At 41.5% G+C, this 16,753-nt stretch overlaps 1 protein-coding gene across 3 annotated transcripts in view; it reads right to left on the bottom strand.

Annotated features, from left to right (window-relative positions):
- Positions 1-16,753, bottom strand: part of LOC139748990 (uncharacterized) — a 60,635-nt gene that overhangs the window by 28,283 nt on the left and 15,599 nt on the right. For 2 of the 3 annotated variants that reach the window (XM_071662346.1, XM_071662345.1), the window contains exons 4-5: positions 15,375-15,498; positions 12,203-12,526 (exon numbers count right to left, since the gene is read on the bottom strand). In XM_071662346.1, the coding sequence (XP_071518447.1) occupies positions 12,203-12,526; positions 15,375-15,498 (448 nt within the window). The remainder of the gene's footprint in view (positions 1-12,202; positions 12,527-15,374; positions 15,499-16,753) is intronic. The other variant, XM_071662347.1, reaches the window with a different exon arrangement.

The following is a 16,753-nucleotide window of genomic DNA, read 5'->3' as shown; positions in this document are numbered from 1 at the left end:
TACAAGTACTGGGTGTAACCTTGCTCACTTCTCGTGCATAAGGTAGCTAGATGGCGACACAGTATCACCACAGGCTGTGACAATGGTTAATGCAAAGCCCCCTCTACCACTCCTTTAGAATCTATACTACCAGGTGTCACTTCTCAAACATAAGCAGATGGATGGCAACACAGAAACACCACAGGCTGTGACAAAGGTTAATGCAAAGCACCCTACACCACTTCTCCAGAATCTACGAATATACTCCACCACTGAACTAATGTTATACAAGTAATGTTAACTTTTCTTTGTACCTAACCTTTTACATGTATTTCAATTTATAATGGGAAACAAAAAATTTAGATGAACACACTCTCCTCCATTACTCTGGGTACAGTACATGTATATTTCAGTACTATGCTACACATATATCAATTCACTTGATTCCATATATCTCACTTTACACATGTATTTACATGCATATCAAGAAACAAAATTCGAATACAGACTTCCTACACCCTTCCAGTACCATCCCTCCATAGGATCTACAAATATATTTCAGCCATAGAACTTTCTATATATGGGTATGTTAGCTCACTTTTATCTGCATATCTTCACTTGTATATGTACTTCTTTCACTAATACTAGAAAACAATATCTTAACACCTTGTCTTTTTTGTCCAAACTGTTAGTAACATTCAGCAAATCAACTAGTATTTTAGATGTATAGGCATGTGTATACCGACATAGATGAAGATCCTGGGTAGCATAACTGTTTTTCTGTACTAGAAAACAATATCTTAACACCTTGTCTTTTTTGTCCAAATTGTTAGTAACTTTCAGCAAATCAACTACTATTTCAGATGTATAGGCACGTGTATCCTGATATAGATGAAGATCCTGGGTAGCATAACTGTTTTTCTGTACTCTGTTGTGAACAAAAAATCTTTTGTGAGACACAAGCAAAAGGATCAAACATACTTATTATAAAAAATGGGAAGGTGCCCTTTTTCTCTGACCTATCATCATCAACTTTGCCAATCCCTGAGACAGATCAGACCCATCCCCAATGTTATATATCATTCAACATATCACAAGGGAAATATAAATATGTTTCAAGTGAAATGGAAAAAAGTGGTTTCAAGAGTGCTGAAGAATGTGTAGATAAGACATTTGCTTTGAAGACTCTCTCAGAAAAATACTTAAAAGAAAGAGAAATTGTCAGTGACATTTATGGATTTAGAGAAACTGTCTGACTAAGATACACAGAAAAGCTATGAGGAAAGTGTAAAAAATATACAGTCCAAGACAAAAGCTACGAGAAACAGCGAAGCATTTCTATCAAGAGAGTAAGATGTGTGCAAGTAAGAAACGAGGAGGGCAAGTGGCTTGATGTGAAGGTTGATCTACAGCAGTGGTGTCTGATGTCATGATGACTACTTAATCTATTTCAGGATGAGGCCATGAGGTAGGTGAATGCAAAGGATTATGAAAAAGGAACAGGTTTGCACTGCCTGATGGCATAGCTCAGATCAGAATCAAAACGGAAACTGGAGAAGATAGTGTCAGAGTTTGGAAGTGTGAGTGAAAGGAGAAAATTGAGCGTTCATGTTAAAATATGGAAAGTTAATTAGTTTTGAGGGAAGCAAGACAAGTTGGTCAGAGTGTGAATTTGAATTGGGAGAATGTAGAGGAAAAGCATGTTTCAGATACCTGAAAGAGAACATGGCAGCAGATGGAACCATGAAGAAAAGTTTGCCATTGGGTGAGAGAGGAGTCTAAAATCCTTGGAAGTGAGTGAGGTCCAGAGATAGGCATGTCTGATGTCATGAAAGGCATGGACCCTACAACAAAAGGTGAAGAAAAGAGTGGATGTGGTGGATATAAAATAACTGAGGGAAAATGCAGCATAAGGAAAGGTAGTGAGTGGTGTGGTAGCAAGAAGAATATTGCTGAGCAAGTTTTTTCTGTTTTTATGTTAGCTGTATGCTACAAACATTATTTCTATTCATTTCTTTATTATACTTGATCGCTTTTTCCAACATCAGTGAGGTGGCGCCAGGAAACAAACGAAGAATGAACCATCCATTCATATACATATATACATAAATGCCATACAAGGACATATACATACGTATACATATCAACATATACACATATACATACAAGACATACACATACATACACATGCAAGATATACACATACAGTGTCGGTGGAAAGAAATGACACACCCCATTGAAACGCAATGGAAAATATGACTTAAAAAAGACCACCACAAACCACCTTATGTTAGTGGTGGCACTCTCTGGCAACATCTGGCATGTTTTCACTCCTCGAGCGTAGCCCATGGCGACTGACTGCCCCAGTTGCCTGAAAACTCTGCGGTGTGTGGTCATATCATTTTAGCACTCCTGCCTGTGCTACCTCCCAGATACCGCCCAACGCCATTTTGTGTCCCCACAGTGCCCCACATCAGTAAATATGGGTCGAACCATGATGTCGAAGGAGAGGTCCCGTATCCTCGCTTTGAGGGAGGAAAACGTCCTCATTAAAGATATCTGTGCCCGAGTTGGTCGTTCTCGGTCGACCTTCTTGAGGCTTCTCGCTGCAGGCAGGGCGCTTGCCCCCAACCAGGTTCCGGCCCCTAAGCCACGCTCTGGAAGGCCAAGAAAAACCTCTCAGAAGACAGACAACATCCTACGGCGTGAAGTGTTGGAAAACCCGTTTATTACGTCCACAGAACTCAAGAAAATGTACTCTGAGCTGCTAGGAAATGTTGCAACCCGCACCATTCGCGAACGCTTGCAGCGTCACCTCCTCCTCCCATCACGACACGTAGCAGTGAAGCCACTTGTAACAGATGGCATGAAGCACCGTAGACTTCAATTTGCACGAAGATACTAAGACTGGATCCCAGAGCAATGGATGCAGACCTGTTTCTCCAATGAATCGACCTTCAAGCCAGTATGTGTTTGTGTTAAGCACTGCCGCCGAAGCCCAAACTCCAACCGCTACCATCCTAGATACACCGCAAAAGTCGTCAAACACCCTCCTTCAGTGATGCTTTGGGGAATTTTCAGTGGCGCCAACGGAGCTGGGGACTTATTTTTTCTCCCTAAAAACGAGACAATGCATGCTGCAAATTATTTGGATGTGCTGAAGGATCACATGCACCATTTCTATGACCTTCATCAGCCCGAAGGCATGTTCATGCATGACAGGGCCCCTTGTCATGGCTCAGACCACATCAAAAAGTAGCTGGAGGACACAAACATCAAAGTGCTTGAGTGGCTGAGAAATTCCCCAGATCTCAACCCGATTAAGAATGCCTGGGCACACATCAAGCATGAGTTATCCCTTATCCAGACGATGTCCGTCCCACGCCTTAAAGAGGCGATCACCAAGGTGTGGAAAAATAATGACAAAGAATACTTCAGATCCTTGGCCAGGAGCATGCCAGACTGTCTTGAAGAAGTTAAGAAGCTCAGAGGAGATATCCCAAAGTATTAGGATGAATAAAAATCCCCTGTTTGATCATTCTTTTTTCCCTATTTCCCATACTTGGTGTTCGTTTTCATTGTAGGTGTCATGTCTTTCCACCGACACTGTATATACACATACACATATTAGCTTGCCTTCAATCCATTCCTGGCACTACCCCACCCCACAGAAAAACAGCATCACTACCCCTCTTCATTGAAGTAGTGCTAGGAAAACAGACAAAAAAGGCCACAGTCGTTCACACTCAGTCTAGCTATCATGAGTAATACACCAAAAACAAAGCTTCCTATCCATATCCAGTCCCCACAAAACTTTCCAAGTTTTATCTCACACATTTCACATGCCCAGGTTCAGTCCATTGACAGCACGTCGACACTAGTATACCACATCATTCCAATTCACTCTATTCCTTGCATGCCTTCCACCTTCCTTATGTTCAAGCCCCAATCCCTCAAAATCTTTTTTCACTACATCCTTCCACCTCCAATTTGGTCTCTCACTTCTCCTCTCCACCTATGACACATATATCCTCTCTGTCAATCTTTCCTCACTCATTCTCTCCATATGTCCAAACCATTTCAACACAACCTCTTCTACTCTCTCAACCACACACTTTCTTATTTCCACACATCTCTCTTACCTTTTCATTACATAACTCGATGAAACCACCTCACACCATATACTGTCCTTAAATGTTTCATTTCCATCGCATCCACCCTCCTCTGTACAGCCCTATTTATAACCCATGCCTCGCAACCATATAATATTGTTGGAACTACTAATCCTTCAAATATACCCATTTTTCCTCTGGGATTACTTTCTCTCCTTCCACACATTCCTCACTGCTCCCAGAACGTTCACCCTCTCCCCCACCCTGTGACTCACTTCTGCTTTCATATTTCCATTTGCTGCTAAGTTCACTCCCAGATATCTAAAACACTTCACTTCCTCCAATTTTTCTCTATTCAAACTTACATCCCAATTTACTTGTCCCTTAACCCTACTGCATCTAATCATTAATGTTGCTCCTATTCACATTTACTCTCAGCTTTCTCCTTTCACACACTTTTCCAAACTTGGTCACCAACTTTTGCAGTTTCTCACTCAAATCAACCACCAGAGCTGTATCATCAGCAAACAACAAATGACTTGCTTCCCAGTCTCTCTCATCCCTAACACACTGCACACTAGCCCCTCTCACCAAAACTTGCATTTACCTCCCTAACCAGCTCATCCATAAACAAATTAAACAAACATGGGAACATCACACATCCCTACCACAGACCAACCTTCACTGGGAACCAATCAATCTCCTCTCTTCCAATTCATACATGTTCCTTACAGACTTGGTAAAAACTTTTCACTGCTTCTAGCAGCTTACCTCCCACACCATATACTCTTAAGACCTTCCACAAAGCATCTCTATCAATGTTATCATATGTCTTCTCCACATCCATAAATGCTACATACAAATCCATCCGTTTTTCTACGTATTTCTCACATACATTCTTCAAAGCAAACATCTGATCAACACATCATCTACCACCTCTGAAACCACAATGCTCTTCCCCAATCTGATGCTCTGTACATGACTTCACCCTCTCAATCAATACCCTCCCATACAAAATCCAAGGAATACTCAACAAACTTATGCCTCTGCATTCTGAACACTCACCTTCATCCCCTTTCCTTTGTACCGCGGCACTAGGCATGCTTTCAGCCAATGCTCAGGCACTTCACCATGATCCATACATAAAATGAATATCCTTACCAACCAATCAACAACACAGTCACCCACCTTCTTACTAAATTCTATTGCAATATCATCCAAACCCACTGCCTTGCTGGATTTCATCTTCCTCAAGCTTTCACTGCCTCTTCTCTCTTCATCCAACCATTCTCCCTGACATACCACCCCTTGGCATACCACCCCGACCAAAACACCCTATATCTGCCAATCTATCATCACACACATTCAACAAACCTTCAAAACACTCACTCCACTCCTCCTCAATTCATCAATGCCCGTTATTCCATCACACCTTTACCCCCTTCACCGATGTTCCCATTTGCTCTCTTGCCTTACGCATGTTATTTACCTCCTTCCAAAACATCTTTATATTCTCTCTAAAGTTTAATGATACTCCCTCACCCCAACTCTCATTTGCCCTCTTTATCAACTCTTGCACCTTCCTCTTGTATATGTGAGAATACGGGCATTTATAAATTTATTTATTATACTTATTCGCCATCTCCTGCATTAGCGAAATAGTGCAAGGAAACAGACGAGGAATGGCCCAACCCATCCAAATACACATGCATATACATAAACGCCCATACATGCACATATACATACATATCATTGCAATGTATACATATACATACAAACACAGACAAATAAATATATACACATGCACATATTCATGCTTGCTGCCTTCACCCATTCCCGTCGCCACCCTGCCACACATGAAATTGCATCCCCCACCCTCCAGGGAGGTAGCACAAAAAAAAAAAAAGGGGGGGGGGGGGGGGACATTCATTCACACTCAATCTCTGGCTATGATGTGTAATGCACCGAAACCACAGCTCCCTTTCCACGTTCAGGCCCCACAGACCTTTCCATCCTTTCCATGGTTTACCCTAGAAATTTCACATGCCCTTGTTCAATCCATTAACAGCACATCGACCCCGGTATACCACATCATTCTAATTCACTCTATTCCTTGCACTTTCATCCTCATGTATGTTCAGGCCCCAATCGTTCAAAATCTTTTTCACTCAATCCTTCCAACTCTAATTTGGTCCCCCAATTCTCCTTCTTCCATCCACCTCTGACACACATATCCTGTCAATCTTTCCTCGCTCATTCTCTTCATATGTACAAACCATTTCAACACACTCTCTACTGCTCTCTCAAACATACTCTTTATATTTCCACTCATCTCTCTTACCCCTACATTACTTACTTGGTCAAATCACCTCACACCATATATTGTTCTCAAACATTTCATTTCCAACACATCCACTCTCCTCCATACAAACCTTTCTATAGCCCATGCCTCACAACCAAACAACATTGTTGGAACTACTATTCATTCAAAAATACCCATTTTTGCTCTTTTGAGATAATGTTCTCTCCTTCCACACATTCTTCATCACTCGCAAAATCTTCTCCCCCTTCCCCCACCCTGTGACTCAGACTTCTGTTTCCATGGTTCCATCTGCTGCTAAGTCCACTCCCAGATATGTAAAACACTTCAATTCGTCCAATTTTTCTCTATTCATACTTACATCCAAATCAACTTGTCCCTCAACCCTAACACTCCTAATAACCTTGCTTTTTTTCACATTTACTCTCAACTTTCTCCTTTCACACATTTTTCCATACTCAGTCACCAACTTCTGCAGTTCTCACCTGAATCAGCCACTAGAGCTGTATCATTAGCAAACAACAAATGACTAACTTCCCAGGCCCTCTCATCCCCAACAGACTGCATGCTCGCCTCTGCCTCCAAAACTCTTGCATTTACCTCCCTAACCACCCAATCCCTAAACAAATTAAACAACCATGGGGACATCACCCACCCTTGCTGCAAACAGACATTCACTAGCAACGAATCACTCTCCTCTCTTCCTACTCACACAAATGCCTTACATCCTTGGTAAAAACTTTTCACTGCTTCTAGCAGCTTACCTTCCACACCATATACACTTAAGACCTTCCACAAAGCATCTCTATTAACTCTATCATATGCCTTCTCCACATCCATACATGCTACATACAAATCCATCTGTTTTTCTAAGTATTTCTCACACACATTCTTCAAAGCACATACCTGATCTACACATCATCTACCACTTCAGAAACCACACTGCTCTTCCCGTCTGATGCTCTGTACATGACTTCACCCTCTCAATCAATACCCTCCCATATAATTTCCCAGGAATACTCAACAAACTTATGCCTCTGTAGTGTGAACACTCACCTTTATCCCTTTTACCTTTGTACAATGATACTATGCATGCATTCCGCCAATGCTCAGGCACTTCACCATGGTCCATACATACAATGAATATCCTTACCAACCAATCAACAACAGAGACACCCATTTTTTGAGGTGGAAGCATGGAGTGAAAAAGATTTGAACGATCGAGGCCTAAACATAGACAAGGGTGAAAAGCATGCGAGGATTAGAGTGAATTGGAACGTTGTGGTATACCAGGCTCGATGTGCTGTCAATGAATTAAACCAGGGCATGTGAAGTGTCTGGGGTAAACCATGGAAAATTCTGTTGGGCCTGGATGTGGAAAGGGAGCTGTGGTTTTGGTGCATTATACATGACAGCTAGAGACTGAGTGTGAACGAATGAGGCCTTTGTTGTCTTTTCCTAGCGCTACCTCGCACACGAGGGGGGAGGGGGATGGTATTCCATGTGTGGCGAGGTGGCGATGGGAATGAACAAAGGCAGACAGTGTGAATTGTGTGCATGGGTATATAGGTATGTGTCTGTGTGTGTATATATATATGTGTACATTGAGATGTATAGGTATGTATATTTGCGTGTGTGGACGTGTATGTATATACATGTGTATGGGGTGGGTTGGGCCATTTCTTTCATCTGTTTCCTTGCGCTACCTCGCAAACGCGGGAGACAGCGACAAAGCAAAATAAATAAATATAAATAAATAAATATGTCTGTGTATGAATATATATGTTTACGTTGCAATGTATAGGTATGTATATGTGCGTGTGTGGACGTGTATGTACATACAGGTGTATGTGGGTGGGTTGGGCCATTCTTTCGTCAGTTTCCTTGCGCTACCTCGCTAACGTGGGAGACAGCAACATAGTATAATAAAGATAAAATATGTGCATTTGAATCGATGGGCTGTTCTTCGCCTGTTTTCTGGCACTACCTCGCTGGTACAGGAAATGGTGATCAAGTACAATAATTTTTTTTTATTTATTTTGCTCTATCGCTGTCTCCTGTGTTTGCGAGGTAGCGCAAGGAAACAGACAAAAGAAATGGCCCAACCCACCCCCATACACATGTATGTACATACACATCCACACACGCAAATATACATACCTATACATCTCAATGTACACATATATATACACACACAGACACATACATATATACCCATGCACACAATCCACACTGTCTACCTTTATTCATTCCCATCGCCACCTCGCCACACATGGACTACCATCCCCCTCCCCCCTCATGTGTGCGAGGTAGCGCTAGGAAAAGACAACAAAGGCCCCATTCGTTTACACTCAGTCTCTAGCTGTCATGCAATAATGCCCGAAACCACAGCTCCCTTTCCACATCCAGGCCCCACACAACTTTCCATGGTTTACCCCAGACGCTTCACATGCCCTGATTCAATCCACTGACAGCACGTCAACCCCGGTATACCACATCGATCTAATTCACTCTATTCCTTGCCCGCCTTTCACCCTCCTGCATGTTCAGGCCCCGATCACTCAAAATCTTTTTCACTCCCATCTTTCCACCTCCAATTTGGTCTCCCACTTCTCCTCGTTCCCTCCACCTCTGACACATATATCCTCTTGGTCAATCTTTCCTCACTCATTCTCTCCATGTGCCCAAACCATTTCAAAACACCCTCTCCTGCTCTCTCAACCACGCTCTTTTTATTGTTTTTTTTTTCTTTTTTTTTGCTTTGTTGCTGTCTCCTGCGTTTGCGAGGTAGTGCAAGGAAACAGACGAAAGAAATGGCCCAACCCACCCCCATACACATGTATATACACATGTCCCCACACGCAACTATACATACCTACACAGCTTTCCATGGTTTACCCCAGACACTTCAACTGCCCTGATTCAATCAACTGACAGCATGTCAACCCCGGTATACCACATCAATCCAATTCACTCTATTCCTTGCCCTCCTTTCACCCTCCTGCATGTTCAGGCCCCGATCACACAAAATCTTTTTCACTCCATCTTTCCACCTCCAATTTGGTCTCCCACTTCTCCTCGTTCCCTCCACCTCCGACACATATATCCTCTTGGTCAATCTTTCCTCACTCATTCTCTCCATGTGCCCAAACCATTTCAAAACACCCTCTTCTGCTCTCTCAACCACGCTCTTTTTATTTCCACACATCTCTCTTACCCTTACGTTACTTACTCGATCAAACCACCTCACACCACACATTGTCCTCAAACATCTCATTTCCAGCACATCCATCCTCCTGCGCACAACTCTATTCATAGCCCACGCCTCGCAACCATACAACATTGTTGGAACCACTATTCCTTCAAACATACCCATTTTTGCTTTCCGAGATAATGTTCTTGACTTCAGCACATTCTTCAAGGCTCCTAGGATTTTCGCCCCCTCCCCCACCCTATGATCCACTTCCGCTTCCATGGTTCCATCCGCTGCCAGATTTATTTATTAAGTAAATAAATAAATAAATGTAGCACTTATGAATCTGGAGAAGGCATATGACAGGATGGCTACAGATGCTTTGTGGAAGGTCTTAAGAGTATATAGTGTAGGGGGTAAGCTATTACAAGCAGTGAGAAGTCTTTATCAAGGGTGTATGGCATGAGAGGAGAGTGAATGGTTCCCACTGAGGGTCAGTGTGTGGCAGGGGTGCAAGATATCCTCATTGTTGTTGAATTTGTTTATGGATGTGGTGGTTAGGTATGTAAATGTGAGAGTTTTGGAGAGAGGGGCAAGTATGCAATCTACTAGGGATGAAAGGACCTGAGAAGTGAGTCAGTTGTTTGTCGATGAAACAACACATGTGGGTGATCCGAGTGAGAAAGTGCAGAAGTTGGTGAATGAGTTTGGAAAAGTGTGCAAAATGAGAAAGTTGAGAGTATATGTGAATAAGAGCAAGGTTATTAGGTTCAGCAGGGTTGAGGGACAAGTTAAATGGGATGTGAGTTTGAATGGAGGAAAACTGGAGGAAGTGAATTGTTAAAGATATCTGGGATTGGACTTGGCAGGGAATGAAACTATGGACTTGGAAGCGAGTCATACGATGGAGGAAGGGGTGAAGGTTCTGGGAGCAATAAAGAATGTGTGGAAAGAGAGAATGTTATCCCAGAGAGCAAAAATGGATATGTTTGAAGGAATATTAGTTCCAACAATATTATATGGTTACAAGGCACAAACTACAGATAGGGTTGTACAGAGGAGGGTGGATGTGTTGGAAATGTAATGTCTGAGAATAATATGTGGTGTGAGGTGGTTTGATTGAGTAAGTAATGAAAGAGTACGAAAGATGTGTGGTAATAAAAAGTGTGTGGCTGCAATGGTTGAAAGAGCAGAAGAGGTCGTGTTGAAATGATTTGGACACATGGAGAGAATGAGCAAGGAAAGGTCGAAAAATAGGTTATACATGTCAGAAGTGGAGGGAACAAGAAGTGGGAGACCAAACTGGAGGTGGAAGGATGGAGTGGAAGAGATTTTGAGCGACTGGGGCCTGAACATGCAGGAGGGTGAGAGGCTTGCAAGGAATAGAAAAAATTGGAACGATGTGGTATACCGGGGTCGACGTGCATCACAGGGCTTAACCAGGGCATGTGAAATGTCTGGAGCAAACCATGGGAAGGTTTGTGCGGCCTGGATGTGGACTGAGAACTGTGGTCTTGGTGCATTACTTATGACAGCTAGAGAATGAGTGTGGACTTTTTGTCTTATCCTGCCGCTACCTTGCTGATGCAGGGGGTGGCAATGCTGTTTCCTGTGGGGCAGGGTGGCAACGGAAATGGATGAAGGCAAGCAAGTATGAATATGTACATATGTATATGGCTATGTACGTGTGCGTATATATATGTGCATATGTTCATATGTCTATGTATGTATATGGGAATGTAAGTACGTGTGTATGTATATGAGTGCATGGTTCCTTCTTCGTCTGTTTCCTGGCTCTATATATATTACAAGTATTACATAAAATGTTTCCATACCCTCATAAATCACTGAAGATTGAAATTTTACTTACAAACATGTTAATCAAAAAATCAACACCATTGCCAGCATGTGCACTTTCATCTTCCCGTTCAGTAAATTGATTTTGCCTGTTTTACACGAGTTTAAGCTTCAATTGGATAAATACTACAGCATAACTGTGGAGTCCTATCCCTGGAGATATGTGACAGAGAATACTACCTAAATATCTACAATGGCAAAGAAGAACTGGAGTTCATTAGTTACAAAGATTTTTGCCATGGCCACCCCGAGGGAATTCCCAAAGGGAAGAGGCACTATAGATAGATATATACATAGACATACAGATAGATTGACTGATTGATACATAGAGAAATATCTGCAATGTGTCATCAGAATAACATGACGGTGGAAGCATGGGACTGGAAATCCTCCACTCCTCTATGAACTCACTAAATGGAGGAACAAGAGCAGCTTAACAAGAATTTTTCCTGACAGACTCAATCATCTGATTCTTGTGCTACCTCACTGTGACAGGAAAGGGCAAGTAGGTGGAAAAAAATTAATTGAAAATCTATCAAGACAGTAGCTGTCACCATTTTCTGGTACTGAAAACATAAAATCGAACTGCAGTGCAATAAACATGGATTTAACTTTATATATGTCACTAATTTAGCCAACAATCAGTCATAGAACTTTGTAATCACATACAGCACACTTCAAGAATATATTGCATTGCAGTTCTTACAGTAACACAAATAAAAATTGGTAAGTTATATGTACCCAGAGGTTTATGTCCTTCTTCTTCTTCATCCTCTGGTTGTTCTTTCTCCCAATCAGTCTCAAGAGGAGCATCATCATCATCCTCATCATCAGGCCCTCTGTGACGTCCCCCTCGTGATGTCCCCTTTTTTGAGCCTCCCTTACCTCTCCGGGAGGAACCAAGTCCATCCTTTTCTTTCTGAATGGAAGCATCTAAGTCATCATCATCATCATCATCATCATCATCATCTTCCTCCTCCTCTCCAGTTGCTGCCTCTTTCTCTGCTGCTTCCACAGCATCCAGTCCTCCAGTTATCTCTTCATGTTCTGAGCCAACATCATCATCTGAAAAACCATAAACACTGAAACAGTAATGATAATACCACTTAAATATCAAGTAAATCAATCATCAATCTTAAAAGAATGTTTTAATTCTAAAACAACTACTGTTATCACATCATTTTCTGCCGAAACTAACTGATACACCATGTGGAGCTTTCTCTTAGTATTCTAGTCAAAGCATCTACTCTATCCCTGCCTTTAAATTCCTACTCCTTCTATATTTCCATTTCTTTTCATAACCTAATAAAAATTCCAATTCATCTCATCTAGCTATAGTTTTAACCCACTTCAGTAGAGCTACAGCCATCACAGGTTTGTCAGTCCCATACAAGACCTAGTTTTCATATCTGTACACTTGACACCTTAAGAAACCAAACCAGAGGGTTTGCTATGTAACTGTAAGTTACTATGGGCTACGGTAAGTTTGAATGGAGAAAAATTGGAGGAAGTGAAATGTTTTAGATATCTGAGAAAGGGCTTAGCAGCGAATGGAGCCATGGAAGTAGAAGCAAGTCAAAGGGTGGGGGAGGGGGCGAAGGTTATGGGAACAATGAAGTGTGTATGGAAGGAGAGAACATTATTCCGGAGAGCAAAAATGGGTATGTTTGAAGGAATAGTAGTGTCAACAATATCATATAGTTGTAAGGCAAGAGCTATAGATAGGGTTATACAGAGGAGCGTGGATGTGTTGTTGGAAATGAAATATTTGGGACAAAATGTGGTACAAGGCAGTTTCATCGAGCAAGTACTGAAAGGGTAAGAGAGATGTGTCGAAATAAAAAACGCATCCGGTGAAATGGTTTGGACAAGGAGACAATGAGTGAGTAAAGATTGACAAAGAGGATACATGTGTCTGAGGTGGAGGGAACAAGAAGCCCCACAGGAAACAGCATCACTATCCTCTTGCTTAAGCGAGATTGTGCCAGGAGAACAGACAAAATAGGTCACATTTGTTCACAATCAGTCTCTAGTTGTCATCTGTAATGCACCAAAACCACATCTCCCTATCCACATCCAGGCCCTACATGGTTTACCTTAGACATTTCAAATGCCCTGGTTCAGTCCACTGACAGCACATTGACCCCAGTGCACCACATCGTTCCAATTTACTCTATTCCCCGAGGGATATTATCCCTGGGGATAGGGGAGAAAGAATACTTCCCATGAATGCCTGGGTGTTGTAGGAGGTGACTAAAGGGGGCAGGAGCAGGGGTCTGGAAACCTTCCACTTCTTGTATTTCAATTTCTAAAAGTGGAAACAGGAGTCAAGCAAGGAGTGCTCATCCTCCTCGAAAGCTCAGATTGGGGTGTCTGAATGTGTGCAGGTGTACCCAAGAAGAGAAGAAAGGAAAGATAGGTAGTATGTGTCATGGAAAAACCTTGATGTTCTGGCTCGAAAAGAAACAAAGCTTAAGGGTAAAGGGGATGAATGGTTTGGACACATCTTGGGAGTAAAGTCAGGGGTTAGTGAGTGGACAAGAGATAAGGAAGAAGTAGCACTACTCCTGAAGCAGAAGTTGTGGAAGTGTGTGATAGAGTGTAAGAAAGTAAATTCTAGATTGATGTGGATAAAACTGAAAGTGGATGGTGATGGGTGAATATTGGTGCTTAGGCACCTAGTCATGATAAGAAAGATCCTGGGAGACAAGTGATTTAGACGCAGCTGAGTGCATGTGTTAGCAGCTTTGGTGCATGGGACCAGGTATTAGTGATGGGTGATTTGAATGCAAGGTGAGTAATGTGGCAGTTGAGGGTATAATTGGTGTACATGGGGTATTCAGTGTTGTGAATGGAAATGGTGAAGAGCTAGTGGATTTGTGTGCTGAAAAAAGACTGGCGACTTGGAATTCCATGATTTAAAAAAGAGATTTACATAAGTATACAAGTAGGAGAGATGGCCAAAGGGCAATATTGCCCCCTTCACCGATGTTCCCATTTGTTCTCTTGTCTTATGATTGTTATTCACCTCTTTCCAAAACATCTGCCCTCTTTTTCAACCCTTGCACCTTCTTCTTGACCTCCTGCCACTTTCTTTTATAATTCTCTCATGTCACTGCACTCCTACCTTGCAAGTAATTCCACCACTAAATACAATGAACATAACCGGTTTCACAGTGACATCTAATCTAAATTGGAAACCTCACAATAAGTAGTGAGATATGCCTCTATAAAACTGGATGGTATGTCTAAATGCCAATATTTCTTTTCTTCTGAAATTTTTCTATTTATACAAGGGACTGATCCATCCTTGCAAAGAAAATTTCTCTCATCTAGGATGATTCTAGCTGTAACAGCAGTGACACATCAACTCTCCCACGATAAACTCAATATGATCTATTTGCTCTATGCTGCATTTGCAATCCACTTTCCCCTCTTCTAGAGTTACTACTTTGTGCTTTGCTTCTGACAGCTGGCTGCTAGTGTTCCCCATCAGTTATCTAGTCCATATAATAATTGACTAGCTACTACATCACATAATTACCATGTGGCTGTTGGCAACTCAGGAGTGGACCGTTTTGATAAATGTTTCTTTCTCTGCCCCTCGAAGTTGGAGAATTTTCTACCCCATCTTATCCTCCAAACAAACATGACATGGCTTTTTAAAGACAGGTTTTCTACTTCATCCGAAACTCTTTAAATATCTATATTCTTTTCTTTTCTTTCCTTCTTTCTCCCTCTCATTAATCCTCTTCATATTTCATTTAAAAGCCAAGCCATGATGTGGACTTTTGTCTATAATGAGCTTCCAACATAAAAGACAAGAGAAAAATAAAAAAAACACAGCCATGTGTCCAAAGGATCAAATCGTCCTAACAATATTCAGCAAAAATTATTCAGTGTCAATTCTTACCATCCTCTCCCACTGAATCAAGTGTCATGAAATTAGCCAAGTCAAGATCATCGCCATCTTCCTCCTTGTTGCGGTCATCGCTGCGCCGGTTGCCACCCTGGTTATCAATTGTGGCTGTTCTAACCTGTAAATTACTATCTTCATTAGGATGAATATAAAGAAATACTTCCACATATCTGATACATTCATACACACAAGAGAACTCGATCATGTAGTTCTTTCTTTCTGATGGGGGACAGCCATTCCAGACAATAAATGCTTCTTAAAAACTCTCCTATCCCAAGGGATTGTTGGATTCAAAATACTACCTTCATATCTCTTGCGTGTCACTAAAGGGAAGAAGCAGGGGAGTTGAATCCTTCCCTCCTCATTATCACTTGGCAAAAGTTGAAGAATCAAGCTAAGATTTTTACCTCTATGGCTCAAGCATCTATTTCCGATGCTATCTAGCCAAGAATGGACACAACAAACTGGCACAAGAGATTTATCAAGCTGATAATGAAATTATTGTCATATTTTTTGCAATTCCTCTAACCTACATTCCAAATAAATCTTGGTCTTTGATGTCCCCTAACCTTCCTTAAAAAAACAAGAATGGAAGGTAATTTTATATCTATAAATGAAGTTCTAACCAGGTATGTTTGATGAACTTATTAAGCACCTGAACTTAATGGTTATTCAGCACTTTTTAAGATGAAAAAGATTAGAAATCAAAGTTAGAATCATTCATATAGAATCATAAATTTTAACTGGCCTACTGAAATCAAGAGCTACAAAAAATCTACTTAAATGACCAACTGATATTTCTGATACAGCCATGTTGCTACTGCACATGACAAATCCACATACATTCTTCTTCAATGATAACTTGAAGATACAAACCATGGTTGCATCAGTCTTGAACAAACATGATACAACTAAAGAAAACAAATATGATCATCAGTGTAGGGATGTAAAAGTTGTGGAGATGCAAAGGGAGAAGTGATGCCAGGCAGTGATGAAGCAAAAATTTTGAAGGACTGTTGAATGTGTTTGATAAAAGAGTGCTAGACATAGGGAGCTTGGGTCAGGGTGGTATACAAAGCAAGTCATGGAGAGTGGTTTGCAAAAGAAAGAAGAGGTGGCGAGAGCCTTAGATAACATAAACAGTGGCAAAGCAGCTGGAGTGGATAGTATTGCAGTTGAATTTATTACAAAAGAGGGTGAATGTGTTGGTGACTGGTTTGTTAGGATTTTCAGTATATGGACGGATCAATGTGACAAGCCTGAGAATCAGTAGTATGTATGTATAGTGCCACTGTATTAAGGCAAGGGGGATAAAGGCAAGTGTTTAACCTACACAGGTACAAGTCTGCAGTGTGTCCCTGGTAAACTGTATG

Source organism: Panulirus ornatus, chromosome 6 (assembly GCF_036320965.1).
Source record: "Panulirus ornatus isolate Po-2019 chromosome 6, ASM3632096v1, whole genome shotgun sequence".
NCBI classification, from domain to species: Eukaryota; Metazoa; Arthropoda; class Malacostraca; order Decapoda; family Palinuridae; genus Panulirus; species Panulirus ornatus.
This window is presented reverse-complemented; position numbering and strand designations above follow the sequence as displayed.